The 21589-nt window shown below is 41.7% G+C and overlaps 1 protein-coding gene across 5 annotated transcripts in view; it reads left to right on the top strand.

Annotated features, from left to right (window-relative positions):
- The window catches only part of Kcnq5 (potassium voltage-gated channel subfamily Q member 5), a 561250-nt gene extending 541604 nt beyond the window's left edge, over positions 1-19646 (top strand). For all 5 annotated transcript variants that reach the window (XM_031367001.1, XM_031366999.1, XM_031367000.1 and 2 more), the window contains 3 exons: positions 13214-13345; positions 14574-14700; positions 15037-19646. In XM_031367001.1, the coding sequence (XP_031222861.1) occupies positions 13214-13345; positions 14574-14700; positions 15037-15999 (1222 nt within the window). In that variant the 3' untranslated portion in view covers positions 16000-19646. The remainder of the gene's footprint in view (positions 1-13213; positions 13346-14573; positions 14701-15036) is intronic.
- The last annotated feature ends 1943 nt before the right edge of the window (positions 19647-21589 follow it).

Raw genomic sequence — 21589 nt, 5'->3', positions numbered from 1 at the left:
AACAGTTGTTTACTCGACAGCGGAAGTAGGCGCCATCTTGCCATGGCGAATGCCGGCTCCCTACACCCCACAGGTACTCAGGTACTTCTAAAGAAGTATAAAGTTGGGCTAGAGAGGTGACTCCATGGTTAAGAGCACTGACTGCTCTTCAGAGGTCCTGAGTTCACTTCCTAGCAACCACATGGTGGCTCACAACTATCTGTAATAGGATCTGATTCCTTCTTCTAGTGTGTGTGAAAACAGCTACAGTGTGCTCATATAAATATAATAAATACATCTTTTTAAAAATCTAAACAACAACAACAAAGAAGTATAAAAATAGGTGGGGTAGCCTACAACTCCAGCATTCAAGAGGCTAAAGAAGGAAAACAGTAGGTTCACTGTCAATCTAGATTATATGGAGGACGAAAACAAGAAGAAAGAAGAGCTGGGAGAACAGCAGAAGAAGGAGGGGGAGAAGAGAAGAAGAAGCAGAGATAAGGGTTAGCAGTGGCTTCTCTCTCTTTTGTACTTCTTCCCAGGGAGTTGGTATTTATACTCTAAAAATATGAGCTGAGCTACTACTGTGCCCCAGGCACAGAGATAAACATTAAGAAAGGAGACATATCCCTGCTTACAGTCATGAGGCCCAGCAAGAAAAATGTAGTCACTCATAATGCCAAGCAGGATAGTTGGAGCTTGCATAAATCAACAGGTCTGTAGGATGTGGCATTCAGTCAGAGAAGAGTGGAACAAAGAAAGCCAGATGATCTGTAGGTACCAGTAAGGTTATTTAAGGAAAAGGATATTGAACATGGATGATCTGCAGCTATGGGAAAATACAGAAGCGGAAGTGGCACTAGAAAGGGTATGTGTTAATAGAGGGATGCAAACCAGGAAAGTACATAAAACTGAAGATGGAGCCTGAATTATTTTAAAGAGTAGGAAATGTGAGGAGTCTTTAAATACAGAAGCAAGTTCGTCTGAAGTTTGAAAAGATCCTACAATGCTTTTATATATATGTGTGTGTGTGTGTGTGTGTATTTATATACACATATATGATATACATACATGTATACATATGTAATCATATTTATTATATATTAATTAATATAATATTATATATGTTAACATCACAGTACACTAAAAACCAGGCGCCCATATTAAAAGCCAGGCAGGAGTAACAACCAGCCTATAATTTTTGTGCTCAAGAGGCAAAGACAGGGGACACAACTCAGGACACTCCTGCTAATTAAACCACCTGGATTACTGAACCTTGAGTTCAAGCAGCAACCTTGCCTCAGTAAATAATGTAGCAAGATCAAGGAGCATACCCAACTCCAAGCTCTGGCTTCTCTACACATGCACCACATATCCACACATGCAAATGTCAGTACTTGTCAAGTTTAGTATACAGACCGGGAAATCCTAGCACTCAAGAGAATCAGTTCAGAGCCAATCAGGGCTATATTGTGAGACTGTGTCATAAAACAAAACAAAAGGATATAAGTTATAAAATGTAGGGAAGGATAGGGTGAGAAAGTCAGAGGAATTGAGAATGGTATGGGTCTTAGTTAGGGTTTTAGCTCTGTGAACAGACCCCATGACCAAGGCAACTCTTATGAAGGACAACATTTAATTGGAGCTGGCTAATAGGTTCAGAGTTTCAGTCCAGTATCATCAAGACAGGAACATGGCAGCATCCAGGCAGGCATGATACAAGAGCTGAGAGTTCTACATCTTCATCCGAAGGCCGCTAGTAGAATACTGACTTCTAGGCAGCTAGAATGAGGCTCTTAAAGCCCATACCCACGGTGACATACCTATTCCAACAAGACCACACCTACTGTAACAGGGCCACACCTTGTAGTAGTGCCACTCCCTAGGCCAAGCATATACAAACCATCACAGTAGGCTTGGCTTAAGAGAAGCAATTATTGAATTTAGAGTGGAGCTCAGGAGCAGAGGGGACGCTTTCTCTCTGGGTCTGGGGAACAGTAAGCTCAAAAAAAGAAATGAAATGGGGACAAACATGGTAACCATTAGCAGAGCGACAACTGTCTTACTGACGTGCCATCCCAGGAAGTTAAAAAAAAAAAAAATGGTCTACACAGATTCCAGTGCTTGAAAGCATTCAGGGAGCCACAAAGCAATAAAGGGAATAAATCCAAGTGGACCGACAGATGACTGACAAGACAGATGTAACCGAAGATGACCTGGGGGACCCAGCTTGAGCAGGAGACAGAGATGAAATGTGCTAAATGCTGCTAAGAGCTCAGAAAGTTTGAGGAAGAAGGTCCTTGGAAAGTGTCCATCAGTGTTAAAACCCCAGAGGGGTCTTAATCAGGATAGAGGAAAGGGTTTGAAGTCAGACAGCAAGCAGAACACTTTTTAAAAGTCAATATTGGAATCTCTGACTCTAATAGGAACAAGGGTGTCAAGAAATTCTTTGTGACTAGCGAAGACTCAGCTCCTCTAAAATAGCTCACCTCTGATCAGCCACCGAAGAGCCAGTGATGGCCTGTCAAGCTTTCTGAAGTGGATATGCAAATCAGACCCCACTGTCACCCTAGATTACATGACAGAGTCTTAGCCTTCTTTCTGCTCCACCTGTGTGGAGAGGCACACATGGGACCGTTCTCTCCGCCCCTTCCTCAAATGCAAGCTAGATTCTGGGTCCTTCTGAAGTCTCACTTTGTATTTCAGATCCAAACACTCCACAGAGAAAAGGCTCTACTTGTCATTGTGCTTGTCGGTGTTGTTTGTAAGTCTGTTTAATCATCATGAGCTGTTAATCTTGCTGATATTTTATTTTCCCTGGTATTTTAACAGAGGTAATGGCTCTTTGTTTCCCAGTCACTATTAAGACGTTCTTGACAGCCATTCTACAGTAAGGGGTGCTGCCAGAAGAATGTTGTAAGGATCATTTAGCACATGTTTTTAAAATCAGCTAATGTATTCCCTAGGATATTCTTTGTTTTTGTTTTGAAGATAATTACTTGTGACCAAATTTTCATTGAGGCTGAATTAAACTACTGTTCCTAACAGAGGCACAGTGTGATAGTATGCAGGGAATTTTTTATTTTTTTATCCTTTTATTTGGTTATAATTTAAACGGAGCCTTTTTTGTTGCTGGAACAAAATGATTTAAGAACAATAGAGTGTGTGAGCACATTTTTACTTAGTCTTTTCACGTTTTAATGTTTATGCAGAATTGCGCTGTCCTAGAAAAACAAAGTCCCCTTATTTAGATACCATACCAAGGTTAAGCAGGCCTTGTAAGGCAAGTTAACTATTTATAGACTTGCTCGGATCTACAAGAGTCTTCTTGAGTTTTACTACCTTTCTTAATAAGAAAATTCACCAAGCCTTCAGAACATCCTCTGCAGTCCTTCAGCTAGAGAACATAATAATAATAATAATTTAGGCCGGGCATGGTTGCACTCGCCTTTAATCCCACTGCTCAGGAGGTAGAGGTAGGCAGATCTCTGTGAGTCCAAGGCCAACCTGGTCTACACAGTGAGCTCCAGGATATCAAAAGAAGACACCTTCTCAGGGAATGCCAGGACCAGGAAGTGGGAGAGGGTGGGGTGGTGAGCAGGGGGAGGGGGACAGGGGAGGGAACAAGGGATTGGTTTAGTTTTTTGTTTTTTTTTATTTTATTTTATTTTATTTCTTATTTTATTTTATTTTTCTTTTTTCTTTTGGAGGGCAACCTGGGAAAGGAGATATTGTAAATAAAGAAAACATCTAATAAAAAAATACAAAAAAAAAAAAGAAGATACCTTCTCTTTAAAAAAAAAAGAGGAGGGGCTCTTCTGACAGAAATGGAAACATGTTCTAAGCCAGCCAACTGGTATACCTGTGCATTAATTAAGGTTTTATTGCTCTGAAGAGACACCATGACTAAGGCAACTCTTTTTTTTCCATTAATTTATTTATCATTTTATATCCTGATCATTAACCCTCCTCCCAGTACCTCCCTCATACAATTCCTCCCCAACCCATGCCCCATCCCTTCTCCTCTGAGAGCAGCCCTTATGTATTCCCCCTACCCTGGCACATCAAGTCTCTGCAGGGCTAGGTGCATCGTCTTCCCCTGAGAGGCAAATATTAATTGGGGCTTGCAGTTTGGGAGGTTTGGTTCATTATCATCATGGCAGAAAGAATGGCAGTTTGCAGGCAGACATGGTGCTGCAGGAGCTGAGAGGTCTACATCCTGATCCACAGGCAGCCAGGAGGAGACTGTCTTCTGTAGGCAGCCAGAAGGAATCTCTGGATCCACTGGCCAGACTTGCACACGTATATGAGACCTCAAATTCTCAAACCCACAGTGGCACACATCCTCTAATAAGGCCACACTTCCTAAGAGGCCATTCCACTGCCCATGGGCCAAGCATATTCAAACCACCACAACCTGCTTACAACCTCTAGTGAGAACACTAGACAGACTGTATACAAACAAAGCCAATTTGTACATCTCTACTAAAAAGTGGGGCTTGAGAGATGACTCAGTGGTCAAGAGCATTTGTTGCTCTTGCAGAAGACTCACGTTCAGTTCCCAGAAGCTACATGGTGGCTCATAACTATTCATAACTCCACTTCCAGGGGCTCTGGTGCTCTCGCCTAACCTCCCACAGGCACCAAACATACACAAAGTATGCATGAATATATTCGGGCAAAATGCTTACATACATTAAATACACTTTTGTAAAAGCTAAAAGGAAAAAGAAAGACAGACTAATTGACTCACTGACTGACTCTCTGACTGACTTGCTAACTGAGTGACTGAGTGACTGAGTGACTGAGTGACTGACTGACTGACTGACTGGCTGGCTGGCTGGCTGGCTGGCTGGCTGACTGACTGACTGACTGACTGACTGAATGAATGAATGAATGAATGAATGAATGAATGAATGAATGAGTCAGGGCATCTAAGATCTCCAAAGCTTCCCTAATAACTAGTATTTCAGCCTGAGATGAAAGAAGGATAGAGGAGTCTTAGCTGAGTGTTTCTATAACTTGTTTTATAGGATCTTCAAAAAATAAATACTTAGACTACAAATACAAGCATATATTGTTGAATTATGTTGAATATATTAACAGGAAAACAATATAACTAAGTACCATAATGGGTAACAACACATATGCTTACAAGAGGAGCACAAATTACCAAATCATGCCAACATGGTTGCCTATTCAGTTTGCTCCGTGAATACTACCAAACTTGAGTTAAGATCTAAAAATTGAGAGCTTGGGGTAGGCTTGGGTTATTTGTCAATCCAGCATTTCTATGTCACTCAAGAATAAGCATCACCACACCAGGAGGGGGCCCTTGATATTTCTTTTTAAGATTTATTTATTTATTTTATGTGTATGAATACACTGTAGCTGTACAGAAGGCCATGAGCCATCATGTGGCTGCAGGGAACTGAACTCAGGACAGCCCCACTCGCTCCAGCATAATACACTGTAGCTGTTTTCAGATGCACCAGGAGAGAGCATCAGATCTCATTACGGGTGGATGTGAGCCACCATGTGGTTGCTGGGATCTGAACTCAGGACCTTCGGAAGAACAGTCAGTGCTCTTACCCACTGACCCATCTCGCCAGCCCGATATTTCTTTCTTTATATTTATTTTATTATGGAAACGGGGTTTCATTGTACAGACCTCGCTATCCTGGAACATGGTAGACTAGGCTGACTTTGAACTCACAGAGATCCACTTTCCTACAAGCATATGCCACCACCATCCTGGACCCTTGATTTTAAAGGTATTACAGGCTGTGTTTCTCATAACAACTCAAATATCAGAAAATAGACTTTTCCAAACTTGGAAGAAAGGCTGTGACATACAGAACAGCTGAGCATAGGATCCCAAGACACCAAAATAAAGTAGAAAGACTATCCAGAGAGGGACACATGTCCTTTAGAGACGAGGGAATCTACCATCAGATGCCTTAGAGGTGGACATGCAGGACCCCCGTGACAGGCTGTCACCTCCAGAAATCATACGCTACCATTTTCTCCAGTCAAGCTGAACACTCTCCCTCCCTGAATTCTCACGTCAACCTGGGATCCCAGCTGCCTTCTGTCCACTCGCTAGCTGCCTTACTAGTCCAAAAGTGCTGTGGCTGAAGGGGCTTGCATCTTACACTGGCTTTCCTTCAGTGGTGGACTAGAAGGTGAAATTAAACATTTCCTATCCAAGCAGGTATTTATCACAACAGCAGGCAAACAAGACCAAGAATGTCATTAAATCTCTGTGGCTTAGAGTATAGCTCTAAAAAGCACTTTCCTAGCATTCATAAGTCCCTGGGTTTAATCCATAGCACTACAAAGTAAAAAATATATGTGTGTGTGTGTGTGTGTGTGTGTGTGTGTGTGTGTGTGTACATATGTGTGCATGTACATGTGTATGTATTGATGCCTAGTCTGGTGTGGCAGCTACACAGCCTGTATTTCCAGGTACTCGGACCACTTGAGAATCGGAATTTAAATCCAGCCTGGGCGACATGGTGAAACTCTGTCTCAAAATAAGAGGAGAAAGAAAAATCAAAAATCTCTGGGTCGTATCCCAGACCAATTAAATCAGAATTAAGAGTCAGGGCCCAAGCTCCCTGGGTGATTCCAGAGAGCAGCCAAGCTTGGGAAATAGGGCTGTCTTCACAGTCAATCAAACGCCTCTTCAGTTCACAGTCAGCTGGGCCCTCTCTGCCCTGCACATGGTTTGGCTGCTGGCCGGGCCATCCATCTGTTGGTGGCAGCAGTAGTCACTGCTGCTTCTGTTTCCCCCTGATTCTTCTCTCTGCATATTCATGTCTTCACCCTGATTTAGAGATACTGGAAGGAGACTCTTCTGAGATTTTATAACTTGTGGCAACCCAAAAAATGCACCTACGTTTCCTTAGATCCTCAGAAGCATACATGTGTTTGTGTGTATTTATAGAAATAGTCTACCCAGAGTTTAACTTTGCGGTAGTTCATTAGTTCTCAAAAAAATGTGTGAGCAGGTTTCTTCAGTTTCTGAAAGAGATGCCAATTCAGGGTATGTGGTGAATCTTCAGCGCCCTCTAGTGGTGTTACTGGAGCACAACAGTTCTGTTCAACAGGTTCGTTTCTCCACTCCTCTTGATTACCATCAGCATCCAAACAGACTGAGGAATCCTTAGCATTAGCTAATCCTATTGCATTAGCCCTGTGATTCAACTCACTCGTGTGAAGAAGAGTCTCCACTGAGGGAAACTGACTTCTCAGCCTTTTCATTATCCCCCAAAGGCCAGCCAGGAATTGCCATAAGAAGGGGCCATTCACTTGGCAAAGGTTTATTGAGCCTGTTATGTATCAGGCACATGTGAGTGAAAAGGGCCTCAGTACGTCAAAGTAACAAAGTATTAAGACAGTAGGAGACTGTAATAACTAAGGGCTTAACTCTGGAGTCAAACTGACTCATTTCCTATCCCATGCTTGATAGTTCTTTAAATATGAGCCAAGCAACTTGGCTTCTCTCTGTACTATAGGTCCTTATCTGCAAAATAATTATACACCTCTCTCTAAGTATATTAAGAAGTACAGTCTAATACTATCATCACCCTAATTATTGAATATATTTTAAAGGCCCTAATTTTACCCGTGGGCAATGTCCCCAAACATCCCCCAACCCCCGACAATGCACAAAAACTATCACCACTTCTTTCGTAAACAAGGAAGAGGCCCCTAAAGTCTTTGACCTCTTTGACAAGCTAGTTCATAGACTTTAACTTAGTCCTGGTTTCTTGGTCATTCATCATAGTTCCTATCTAAAGCATGGGTGGGAAACAACAGCTGGGTCAAAACTCTGACCCAAAGTTCATTTGGTGCAAATTCAATGTCACTGGGTCATAGCTGCATTTGTCTGTTTTCTCTGGGAGTTTGTCTTTTGGACAGAAACCATAGGACCTGCAGGACACACAAATTTCACCTGCTGCCATTTCACCTAGAATTCCCTCTTGCCCTTCATCTGGGTTTTTAAGTTTCTCTGAATTTACACCCACCTATATAGGGAGAGCTAAGACAGAATTTCCAAGCTAGCCCAAGACACAAAATCAGCTTTTACCCTCCACCTGCCAACCCAGGACTTTCCAAACCCCAGATCTCTCTTCCTTTTTTTATTCTTACAGATAAAAGTCATCTTCGTATCTTAAATACGATGGTCTTGGATAGGCGAGTAAATGAATAATTAAAAGACCTTTCAAATTCATAATTGAATAGCTTTTCTTAAGACATTCCCCTCAAGCTAGATGTGGTAGCACATGCCTTTAATCCCAGTGCTCAGGAGGCAAAGGTAGGCAGATATTTGTGAGTTCAAAGTCAGGATGCTCTACAGAGTGAGTTCCACGACAGGCAGGGTTACCAGAGAAGCCCTGTCTTGAAACACACACACACACACACACACACACACACACACACACACACACACACACAAAGATATTCCCTTAATTTTCAACAATCTCATTTCTTCCTACAGTTTAGAATTATTAAGCCATGAGCTTCATTTCAGCCTGTAGATAACGAGAAAATGGCCTACTCTCTGCTCTCTGGGAGATAAGACATTTCAAAGTAAAAGGTAAAATGACAGACCAGATCAAGAGTAATGTGTGTTTACTAAATGGGGATATAACTAATCAGAGAACCCCTGCATTTGTTCAAAAGGAAAACACTGCAGTCAGTCGGGTTAGGGAAAGAAGAAAACTTTGGAGAAAATGTAGATGGTGAAGTGAATGGGCAGAGAGAATTCCCAGCACAGGTCCCTTTGAAAAGAAAGAGAGATGAAGGTGGATAACATGGTGGATGTTGCTTTAGATTCACCTGTGCAAGTGTCAGAGGTCACATGACTTGCCAGGACAACCTGCTTTACAGTTATAAAGCTGCTTGCCTCCGATCCTCTCTGGGAGGGAGCTCTCTGGATTGGTAGACTGTGAGCCTTGGCATCCGCAATAACTTACCACTTAAAAGGTGAAATGACCTTGGAGTGGGTTACTCAAACTCTAGATTTCCCCTGACTCCAAGAGGAAGGTGGGAAATTGTTAGTTTTGAATTGGTGTGGTGCAAATAAACTGCTTAACACAGTGCAAGACATCCAGAAAGGAGGGACTATTAGAGAGCCATCGAAGAGGGCTTGTCTTGTTCAACTTTGTACCCTTACTGCCCAGCTGAGCATCAGGGGATCATACTGAATTCTCACATCCAGGTCACTGCAGGTGAGATGCAGACTCAGTTTGGAGCACCCCAATGATCATCACAGAAAGGATGAGATGCTGCAGGAACAAGGATAGCAAGACATAGTCAGAGATGCTTTCTCAGGCTCTCCTATCCCTCATACATTTCCTCTCTCTACCTCTAACTTTGAATATGGAAATTATATCTGTCCCTGAAGAACTGAGGGAGACCCGATATAGAAAAAGGAGCATCACTGGTACCTAGTCTTCCTTAGAGCAAACTTGGTATAGATTGTTTCCAAAATATGTGTAGTAGCATCCCAGAAATAGAAAACTAAGGGTACTGTTGTTGTTCTGCTGTTTGTAACAGGATTTTTGCTATGTTGCCCACACTGGCCTTGAATGCCTGACTTAGTAAGCCTGAGTTGCAATGACTAGAGAGGCACCTCAGTGCTTACCCACAAGTTTGATTTAGATACTAGTCATATTTTCTTTCCTACTGTGTTGATGATCTTAAAAATGCGATACCATGCATGCTGTGGAATGTACAGTTAAAAAAGTAGAAAAGGTAACATACAACATGAAATAAATAGCATATATAACTAGTGCAATGCTTTGTTGAATAAGGTAGAGGCCCTCATTAAGGCAAAAAAAAAAAAAAAGTAATTCAGTTTAGAGGGTATTTACTGCGGGGCAGACACAAGAGGCCACTGTGGGCAAGCTACAGCCAGCAGAAGCATGCTGCTAAAGATCCCCCTGCATCTTCTCACTGCCAGCATGGGAGGTTAGGCAGGAGCCAGGAAGACCTGGGTGGGACCGTGCTTTGCTATGGACTGCTTGCTTGTTTGGGGGAGGTGAGGAAGTCACTCTAAGATCTTTGTATTTCTGCTTTCCAAAATATGTATAAAGCTGAAAAGAACAGCTCTTCCAGTCCTGTTGAAGCTAAAGCATAATGCACTATCCTTACAAGTGTGTGTATACATGTTCATGTGGGTGGGTACACAGATGTACATGTGCAGGTGGAGGCCAGAGATTGACATTTGATGTCTTCCGATATTGATTCCCCCCCCCCTTTTTTGAGGCAGGATCTCTCACTGAACCTGTAGCCTCAGCTGTGCCCAAGTTCATATGTGAATACTAGGGACCTAGACTCAGGCCTTCAAAACCAAGTTTTCTGAGCCCCACCCAGACTTCCTTTACTTTCTTCTGAAAAATATTGCCTAAATGGTTTTAAGAATACAAACAAAACAGCACTCTGGAGGCTGAAGGCAGGCTGCTCTCTGTGAGTTCAAGGCCAACCTGGCCTACAGAGTGAGTTCCAGGGCACTCAGGGCTTTTAGGGAGAAACTGTGTCATGGAAAAACATAAAACAAAAAAAAAAAATAAAGAAAAGAAAAAAGAAAAAGATAAAAGGAGGAAACAGAGGAGGAGGAAGAAGAAACAAACACAAAATTCCTTTTCTGAATAAGAATATTGATGTTGAAATAGGCTAAGAGTTAGGATGTTGTGGATGAGTGATTCAACAGTAATTAGGATATAGTTAATTTGAGGTTAAAGATATAATTAGAAGATAGAGTTTGCTGTTTTTAAACTACCAAACAACTTAGATTCAGTCAGATAACCTATCACTTCAGATAGGTAATTGATATTTTCTCTTTAAACTCTAATCTTATCACTTTTGACCAAAGGATGATAAATTTTAGTTTTTAGAACGGAGACCAGTTCCCTGTCTAGAAGCCATGACTGTTATAATAGGGAATCAGTGGACTATTTAATAGTTGAAAAACACCATCAGGTTTAACATTTACCAGCTATGAGGCTGCACAGATTAATTAAAATGTCACACTCCTTTGCCTCTAGCGGGCACTTTATGACACTATTGCAGTAACTAATTACCAAACCAAATGAGCAACTTGACGGAATCATGAAAGTGACTGGTGAAATGCTGCTTTAAAATCTGGGGCTCGTGCTAACGGAAGCTATGTAATGAATGAACTCTTATCCCTTAAAAAAAAATGTTTATATCCAAGTTTCATTGATAATTGTGCTTGAAAAGAAAAAGAAAAAGTGGCTAGCTAATCCAAAACTATATGCAGAAATAGTCTATGAAAATGTTTACACATTATGCAAACATACTTGCATCTCAAAGATACATACAAGGAGCAGGTAAAAATGCTTGCCGTTGAGTTGGAGAGATGGCTCAGTGGTGAAGAGCACTGACTGTTCTTCTGAAGGACCTGAGTTCAAATCCCAGCAACCACATGGTGGCAAACAACCATCTGTAATGAGATCTGACGTCCTCTCCTGGAGTGTCTTAAGAGAGCTATGGTGTACTTGCATATAATAAATAAATAAATCCTTTTTTAAAAAATGCTTGCAATCTAGTCTGACAACCTAAATTTGATTGGAAGAGAATGGACTTCTTGAGGTTGTCTTCTAACTCCACGTGTGTTCTGTCACATATATACGTATATATGCAGAAAGAAAGAAAACAGGAAAAAAGAAAGAGAGAGAGAGAGAGAGAGAAGGAAAGAAAGAAAGAAAGGAAAAGAAGAAGGGAGGGGGAAAGGGAAGGAAGTAGAGAGGAAGAGGAGGAAGGGAGGGAGGGAGAGAGGATGAGAGAGAGCAGGAGGGAAATGGGAGGAAGATATAATTTTATAAAAGACCACATGGACAACTATTCTGTTTATGGGGGAAGGCTTGCTTAAGAATGGTGTGTGGGTATGTTTGTTTGTCTCAGTGTGTGTGTGGGGGTGTGATGTGGGGGGGTGGGGGGTGGTATGTGTGTGTATACAGATGTGTATGTGAGTACATGTAAAGTTCAGATCAAATGCTGTCTTCAAATTCCACCCTATCTTTTGAGATAGAATCTCACTAATCCCAACACTTACCAATTCAGCCATGCTGGCTGGCAAGTCAGCACCAGGAATCCACCTGCCTCTACTCCCCCAGCACTGAGACTAGAGGTGTATGCCACCAGAGCCAGCTTCTTTTTCGAGACAGGGTTTCTCTGTGTAGCCCTGGTCCTGGAACTCACTCTGTAGACCAGGCTGGCCTTGAATTCAGAAATCCGCCTGCCTCGGCCTCCCAAGTGCTAGGATTAAAGGCGTGTGCCACCGCTGCCAGGTCAGAGCCAGCTTCTTTATATGAATGCCAGAGATCCAAACTCAGATTTTCTCATGCTTGTATGGCAAACGGTTTCCCAAAGGAATCATCTCTCCAGTATGCTCTATTTTTAAGAGACATTGTCGATTGATCTTATGGTATCTTGAATGTGGTCACAAAGAATTGCATTTGACTATAGTTTTAATTGGAGATCTCATAGGTATTAAACAGATATAACACTTAACGTTTAGTTTCTTTCTTAATGTGTATTGCTATGCTGAAGGTGTATCTCACATGAAATGTTCTTAATAATGCCCTCTTTAACCTCTGGTTTTTATATTGCATTACTATAGGAGCATAAAATAATTTGATACATGATTTTTGCTTCCAGGAGTTTCCTATGTGTATATATGTTAAAAGCCTAGGGCAGCATTACATATGCTAAGCAAGTCTCCTACCCCTGAATTGTGTCTCCCATCCCTGAGTTGTGTCTCCTACCCCTGAGTTGTGTCTCCTACCCCTGTGTTGTGTCTCCTACCCCTGAGTTGTGTCTCCTACCCCTGAGTTGTGTCTTTGGACTTTTTTCATTTTGTTTTTTTGTTTTTTGGGGTTTTTTTGTTGTTTTGTTTTTTGTTTTTTCAGAGCTGAGGACCGAACCCAGGAACTTTCACTTGCTAGGCAAGCGCTCTACCACTGAGCTAAATCCCCAACCCTCTTTGGCCTTTTTTTGTCCTGAGACAGGATCTTGCTAAGTTTTCCAAGCTGGCCATGTATAACCCAGGCAGGTTTTGAACTCACAACCTTTCTGCCTTGGCCTCTAGAGTAAGTGGGATTATGGATCTGTACCACCATGAGATTTTTTTTTTAATATTTACTGATAAACATATTTTGACAAAGTTGTGGGAAGTAATATTCAATATGTATTGATACAGAATCATGAAGTTTCATGTTGCAAAGCGGAAGTTTAAGGAAACATTACGCCCATATGATGTAAAAGATGTCATTGAACAATACTCTGCTGGCCATCTGGACATGCTGTGTAGAATTAAAAGCCTTCAAACACGGTAAGCAATGGGTATGGAAACTATTTGGTATTTCCTAAAATACACGAAACCTCTCAATTCTGTATTTTTTTATTCCTTTTTGGTAGGCAACAGGGTGGTTGCCTTTTACCATAGATTGTATTCTTCTTTTCATGTAGGTATTATCTCAAACTTTGTCAGCCTCCACATATCTTCCAGGAATTGGAGAGGATGTTAATGGTGCCTCCTAAGGCTGACCTGACCGTTGACGATTCAGTGCAGTTTGTAATATGTAGTAACCTTGGTCCTGGCTAACCAATGTTAATGATAGGCTAACCTGGCGGCTCAGTAGAACAATTTACAAAAACAAAAAACAAAAAAAAAAACCATAGCTTTCTTACCTGCTTATCACCCACATATCAGATATCAGGTATCAAACAAATCCTCATTGAATCTGTTTTATCAGTGTAAAATAATCAGAAGTATGATCTCACTGCTTTTACAGTAGAATTCAGAACTGACTGGTCCTAGGTGGAGACAAGTTATTTTGCTTGGACAGTTTTCCTCTAGACACTCCTTCCTACATGATTGCATATGTAATCATATGTAATACTGTGTTAAGAAAATCATCAGGGGGGCTGGAGAGATGGCTCAATGGTTAAGAGCACTGACTACTCTTCTGAAGGTACTGAGTTCAAATCCCAGCAACCACATGGTGGCTCACAACCACCTGTAATGAGATCTATCGCCCTCTCCTGGTGTGTCTGAAAACAGCTACAGTGTACTTATATATAATAGATAAATAGATCTTTAAAAGGAAAAAAGAAAATCATCAGGGGCTGGAGAGGTGCCTTAAGTAAGAATACTTGCTGCTCTTCCAAAGGACCTGAGTTCAAATCCCAGCACCCATGTCAGGTGGTTCACAACTGCCTGTAACTCCAGCTCCCAGAGACCACACAACAGACTCACACACAGGTAGCAGACACACACACACACACACACACACACACACAAATAATACAAATAAATCTTTTCTAAAAAGAAAGATAAGCACATCAACTCTAAAATATTTCACATTTTATAAATTTGACATTTGCCTTTCTTTTTTTCTTTTTTTCTTTTTTCTTCTTTCTTTGTTTCTCTCTTCTTTTTTTTTTGAGAATTTCACTTTTGCCTAATACACACACACACACACTCACACACACACACACATACATACACACACACACACACTTAGTGCCTATAACCAGATATCTTCTTTGTCTGTCAGCGTTGATCAGATTCTTGGAAAAGGACAAATCACATCGGATAAAAAGAGCCGAGAGAAAATAACAGCAGAACATGAGACAACGGATGACCTCAGCATGCTCGGCCGGGTTGTGAAGGTTGAAAAGCAGGTAGGACCCAGCCCCACTTTCAGCTGTGATTTGTTCATCAGAAAGGAGTATAGGCAACTTAAATGGTATTTCACCTTTCCTTTTCTTTCCTTTTCTTTTCTTTCTTTTTTTTTTTTCTAGACAGGGTTTCTTTGTGTAGCCCTGGCTGTCCTGGAACTCACTCTGTAGACCAGGCTGGCCTCGAACTCAGAAATCCACCTGCCTCTGCCTCCCAAGTGCTGTGATTAAAGGCGTGCGCCACCACCGCCCTACTATTTCACCTTTTCAGTACCAAAAGGTCAAGTCAGTTCTTCATAAGAGTGTGTACTGGTGTCTAACTCTTCTCTCCACTTCCAGGTCCAGTCCATCGAATCCAAGCTGGACTGCTTGCTGGATATCTACCAACAGGTCCTCCGGAAAGGCTCTGCCTCAGCCCTCACCCTGGCATCCTTTCAGATCCCGCCTTTTGAATGTGAACAGACCTCTGACTATCAAAGTCCTGTGGATAGCAAAGACCTGTCTAGCTCCGCGCAAAACAGTGGTTGCTTAACGAGGTCAGCCAGTGCCAACATCTCAAGAGGCCTGCAGTTCATCCTAACGCCAAATGAGTTCAGCGCTCAGACGTTTTATGCGCTTAGCCCTACTATGCACAGCCAAGCTACACAGGTGCCAATGAGTCAAAACGACAGCTCCTCCGTGGTGGCCACCAATAACATTGCAAACCAAATAAGCGTCGCACCCAAGCCAACAGCCCCAACAACTTTACAGATCCCACCTCCTCTCTCAGCCATCAAGCACCTGTCCAGGCCAGAACCTCTGCTCTCAAACCCCGCTGGCTTACAAGAGAGTATTTCTGATGTCACCACCTGCCTTGTTGCCTCCAAGGAAAGTGTTCCGTTTGCACAGTCAAACCTGACCAAGGACCGTTCGCTGAGGAAAAGTTTCGACATGGGAGGGGAAACTTTGTTGTCCGTCCGCCCCATGGTGCCCAAGGACTTGGGCAAATCTCTGTCTGTACAAAACCTGATCAGGTCGACAGAAGAACTGAACTTACAGTTTTCAGGCAGTGAGTCAAGTGGCTCTCGAGGCAGCCAAGATTTTTATCCCAAGTGGAGAGAATCCAAATTGTTTATAACTGATGAGGAGGTCGGTGCGGAGGAGACAGAAACAGATACGTTCGACGGCACCCCACCGCCTGCGGGGGAAGCTGCTTTCTCATCAGACTCTCTAAGGACTGGAAGGTCACGGTCATCTCAGAACATTTGTAAGACGGGAGACAGTACAGACGCCCTCAGTTTGCCTCACGTCAAACTGAACTAAGTTCTTTGTTTCCTTTCTAAGCATAGCTGTTCTTTTAGCCATACATATCACTGCATGAAGTACTCTGGAAGCCCGTCTAAAGAGTTGAAATCGTGCCAAGAGTCAGGAAGAACGAGAAAGGCCATTTATAAGCCCGTTATCTTTTAATTGCATGAAAATGCATGTTTAGGGGTGGCAGAAATCCCAAGGTACATCAACATTAACCCATGCATTTAATAACGTACCTTGAGTCTAAAATCCCGAGCCAACAGTCGCTGCTGATGCTATGGGGTATGTGAAGATGCCGGGATATTAGTTCAATTGCAAGAGTTGATGCTGTATTTTGAAATTGTGAGAGTAAACACCTTCAAATTTCAGGCATTTCTGCTTTATGACTAGATACAAAGTACATTTTCAAAATTAGGCCATAATGTATGTTTAGACACAATGGCTATCAACAGCTGCTAATAACACAAGTAAAGAGCAGAATTTGGAATATAACCAAAATGGCTGCTTATTTCAAGAACCCTTTGCCAGCCGGTTCCTCCTAAGTCATTTCATCAATGTCATTTGAATGTCAATCTGTGTGCTTCTGGTGACTTAGCCCTGTGGCCAGCAATTTTGCACATTGTTTTCATGTTGTCCTTTATGCTGAGAATGTTTTCCAATTAGAAAATGGCCAGATAATATTATTGAGGGCCAGTGGGGGAGGAGACTTCCTCTTCCTGCGGCATCTTCCTCTTCATGACAACATAGTCTCTAATGGAAGAGTCAACTCTGAAAATGGTCAGCCTCTTTACAAGCAGATGAAATACTGGTGGATTTAACAGCCTGTGCAACTGGGCTGCTCTCTGTGAGGATACAACTACAGGTTTGCCCATCCTGTCCCCTCCAGTGACTAGGGTGACGAGCAATTCCCATTTAGCAGATATAGAGGTGTAGGGCCTGGGGAAGGGGCTACCTACTTGAGGTTTGTGGGAAACAACTTGGAAAGACTCCACAGTTACCACAAGTGGGTGACACTAAAGGAAGTGCATCCCCACCCCCAATGGGCAAGGAGGAAAGGAGCCCAAATGAAATAACTAGATTTTCTTAGAAAAATTAAATATTGCTAGGAAATCCAACTACCTAAACATCCCTTATTCTTGTATAACAGAGAATTTTGCAAGCTATTTATTTTTAATATACCCTGAGTGTCTTTTGCTATTATGTAGCACATTTTGCATTTGAAAGGCTAAAATGAAACTTCCTTTACTTTTATACTATAGTGAACATTTTTCTATTCTTCCTAACAATACTATCCCAAATGTGAAACTATCGGCTCAGTTTCCAGGTTATGAACATTTATAACTGCAAACCACATAGCACTGGATAGGTCTGCAGATCAAAACTCTTTAGTCATGTATTATGATGGAAAAGAAACAAATAAAAAAGTATTTATTAAAAATATTATCTCCCAAAAGGCAAGCAATACTGGCTGCTTGTTAGAATTCAGCCCCACACCTGTACTCATAGAGATGGGGAACCTAAGACAGAGGATTATGAGTTCAAGGCTAGCCTGGTTCATACAGCAAGAGTGGGGGGGCACTAAGGAAAGATCTATAACTGCCATTTAAATTATTTAAGCTTTAACTAAAAGATTTCTGAAAGAAGTTTCTTTTTCTGTTTGTACTGGGGAGTCTAGTGGGGGTGGGGAGGCCTTTTTTAGCCTTTTTAACATCCCAGCCAAATGAGCAGAATCTAGGGATGTCAAGTGGTTGGTGGAAGGAAGGAAGCCTCTAAACCCACCAGCTTCTCCCCCAGCAGAATGCTGTCCCTGAACGATTGCCCTTACTTTTTCTTCCCCTAACTGGGGACTCCACACCACAGTTTTGCTTTAGAACTTCACCAGGCTTTAGCCAGCATTGACCCTCAAGCAAAGCGATTCTCTCTTCCTCTGTTCCCTCCAATCTTTAAGTCACGTTGTCATTTAGAGTCTTCCTCTCTCTTTCCCTTCAAGGATGCATGCAGGGTATAGTCGAGCACACCTCTAATCCCAGGACTTGAGAGGCAAAGTCAGGTGGATCTTTGTGAGTTTAAGGCCAGTCTGGTCTACAAGGTGTGTTCCAGGCCAGCCAGGTGACAGAGAGACCTTGTCTCAAAAAAGTCTGAAAAAAAGACAAACAAAAACTTTCTTGGACTCTTAATACGGTCTCTTAGAGAGTAGCATTCAGGATCTTCTGACCTTTGACAACATCTATAAAGTCTGAATTTTATACTCCATTGAAATGTTTCTCAAGCCTGTAAAGCTATTCTTTTCATTTTACAAACATAATGCTACTCAATTATTAATACAAAGTTTTATTTACCTTTGTCTCCAACCAACCTGAATGATGTACCCTCCAAAGGACATCATACACGTGTGTGTATATACACAACACATCCCTCACCATTGAGCAAAAGCCACAGATACCTGCCCGGCACTGAACAAGGCTCACTCCAAATACGGGCTGAGGAAGAGGAGGGAGCTGACAGCTTCCAGACAGCACCGATCCTGTCTCAGGGTGAACCCCACTGGCAGCAAGAATTGTGAATGTATCAGGGACCTCTTCTTAGGCATCCTCGGGCCTCAAACACAGTACAGTTCATCTAACATAGCTGAAGTCTGAAGATTCAGAGAAAAAGCCTAAACGTGTCCCTACAGTCTTAAACATAGCAAAAATGTGAAAAATGACATTGAGAATAATGTCTGGACATTGAAGCCATGACCACTTTGTGTCTGTTTTATTCTAGCACAAAAACTGCTGGACGTTGGTAGGTTTTGGGTGTGTACATTTCAGGGCTATGTCTATTATGCCATGCTCTGGGGGAACAGAAGAGAGTGTCTCCCATTTACGCTTAGCAGAGGCCCATTGCTCCACCCCAAAGGGTGGAGGGGGTAGGGAAAGAGGAGCTCAGTTTAGCTGAGCACACTGAATAACCCTGTGCTTTCTCAGCTCAAACCCATCTGCCCTCTGCAAACCGCAGGGTTGGTGGAGCTCACATAGAACAGCACTCATCCCGTGCAGGAGGTTGCCTAAAACATTTTTTGCCATATCTAATCTAAATGTTTGCATTTTGTTGAACCAAATTAATATCTGTTGATGGCAAATTCATTTAATAAGAGCTTTATTTGGTTTTCTAAGTACTTAACTCGGGTTCTTAGGTGCCTTTCTGACCTGCCATTGGCTCAGCCTTTTGGTGTTTTGTTTTGTTTTTTTCTGGAAGGTTCTTAATATGAAAATCAAACAAGCCTAATAAAGGAGTTGAGGCACACACTAGCTAAATATCATACCCATTTCCAGAGCAAAACTATAAAGAATGATGAACCCCAGGCAGACAGATGATCCAGTCAGATCAAGGGAATATCATAGATGCTAATTCCCCAGAACCCGATTTTTTTTTTTTTTTGGTCTTAAATGACATGGTTGTGTTTTTGTAAGGAAAATTTAATTTAATATAATTATGTGCATTTAACTGAGCAGTTCCAAAAGTCATGTACGAAAACAATGCAATTGTCTGTTTCCTGAAAAACAACTAAATCAGGAATATCATCCCCATTTCAAGCTATCGTTAAAATGTAATTTCCTTTGCTCTTTTACCAAGATGATTTGTTTTAAACTAAAACATTAAAAAGATGTCTATAAACAGCTAGTGTGACTGCTTTTATCTGGAATGAACTGGTTGGATCTGTTTTAAATGTCTGTGATGAGATCCGTTGGTAGAGTTCTCTGGAATTGGCTGACTGACCCAAGTAACTCAGCTATACAGATTTTGTGGCGATGGTAAAGAAACTGCTGCATTTGGGGAATGGAGGAGATTTGCATATGTTCTCAAGGATAAAATTAGGAAAACTATAATTTTTGATTGCTGAGGATTCAACTAAAGTGTCTGACCATGTAAGCCCCAGACCAAACAAAACCTAATTTGATATGGATCTTCACAACCAGTCTGTGTTATTGGTTCTGCTGTTGAGTACAATTTTGAATAACCCTTACCTACACTTCCTGGAACAGAAGTGTTTTAGATTACAGATTAATGTTGATTTAGGATATATGAAAATACATAATACACTTTAGAGATGGGGTCCAAGTCTAAACACAAAATTCATTATGTCACATACACTCAAATCTAAATCCTTATAAATGCTAGGCAAGTACTCTACCACGGAGCTCACCACAGACATTTATAATTTTTTTAATAATGTGTGCCATGGAAGAACATTTTGTGGAATGTAATTTCCTATTTATGGTCTTCATGTCAGCATTAAAAAGCTTCTGGATTTGATAGCCTTTTGGGATTCAATCTTTGAGATTCCCAGACAGTACAACAAAAGGGTTTGCTAAAGGACAAATGGACGCCATATACATACCCAGGACTACATGGGTGCATGCACCCAGCTCTGCCTTACCAGGAATATGTTTATACCCCAGAGGGACAGTGTCCTTTGTTCCAGGAGAAACTCCATTACTGAGGCTGGAACAATGGGAGTACTTACTGCTCCTATGGCACTTATCCGCTGTATCTTTAGTTTCAGAGAGTCTGACACATTCATTTGGCCTCCAAGGGCACTGTACACATTTGGCATACATAAACTCAGAGAGGAATATACACATAAAATTTAAGAACAAATCTTTAAAAAACACAAAACCAAAATCGTAAGAATAAGATCCTCTACTAAAGTCGGCCATGGTAGTCATGCCTGCAGTTCTAGCTATTTGAAGAATAAAACAAGAGGTGGAGGCTAGCTACATATTGAGACTCTTGGCCTAAACACAAACAAACAAACAAAACACCAACAACTACAACAAAAATACCAATAAGAATAAAGATTCCCATTACTTTTAACTACTGGTAACTCTGTGCCAGGAGGCTGGTGTTACTAGTTCAACTATTTTCAAGGAAACTCAGAATCTTGCAACTTCTAAATACAGAGGCATAAAATCCTTAGGGAGATATGTTTATGTCAGGGTCCAGGAATCGACTCACAAGATACACAAATACCTATCTCAGTCAGGCACGGATAGTTTATTGAATGTATACCTCAAGACTGGTTGGCCAAGGCCATGGCCCAGATTCAGGAACTAACCCTGAGTTAAGATTCTACAAGGTTTTTAAGCCCAAAATCCACAACCATCTGTGCCAAGTTACTTCACCAATCAGGATTTAGGGACAGGGGCTTTCCTTAGGAATATGTCTTTGTGGTATACTTACCCTGCTCCCATTGGTTGAGGTCTTCAACTGTGGCAGAGGACTTGCCTTGTTAATATTCATGTTTTAACTTGTCTACCAGGGTGGGACTTGTCTAACATTCACATCTTCACTTGCCAACCGGGATGTCAGTCACCCACATACATGTCTCTTTCTGCCAAGTAGGATATCAATTCCCAGGGAGGTCTTGGGAATTTAAAAGCTACTAGACCACTACTCAAACTGGAATTCTTATTCCAAATAGTTTCTTATATTGGTGCAGTTGAGGGTCCATCCCAGAGGCAACTTATAAAGGCAAATACCATAAAAGCGTAGTGCTGTTGGGTAGCTTGTTTGGGTCCAGGCTTATTGTGGGTTGGTAACTATACAAAACAGTTCTACT

Source organism: Mastomys coucha, unplaced genomic scaffold, assembly GCF_008632895.1.
Source record: "Mastomys coucha isolate ucsf_1 unplaced genomic scaffold, UCSF_Mcou_1 pScaffold14, whole genome shotgun sequence".
NCBI lineage: Eukaryota > Metazoa > Chordata > Mammalia > Rodentia > Muridae > Mastomys > Mastomys coucha.
This window is presented reverse-complemented; position numbering and strand designations above follow the sequence as displayed.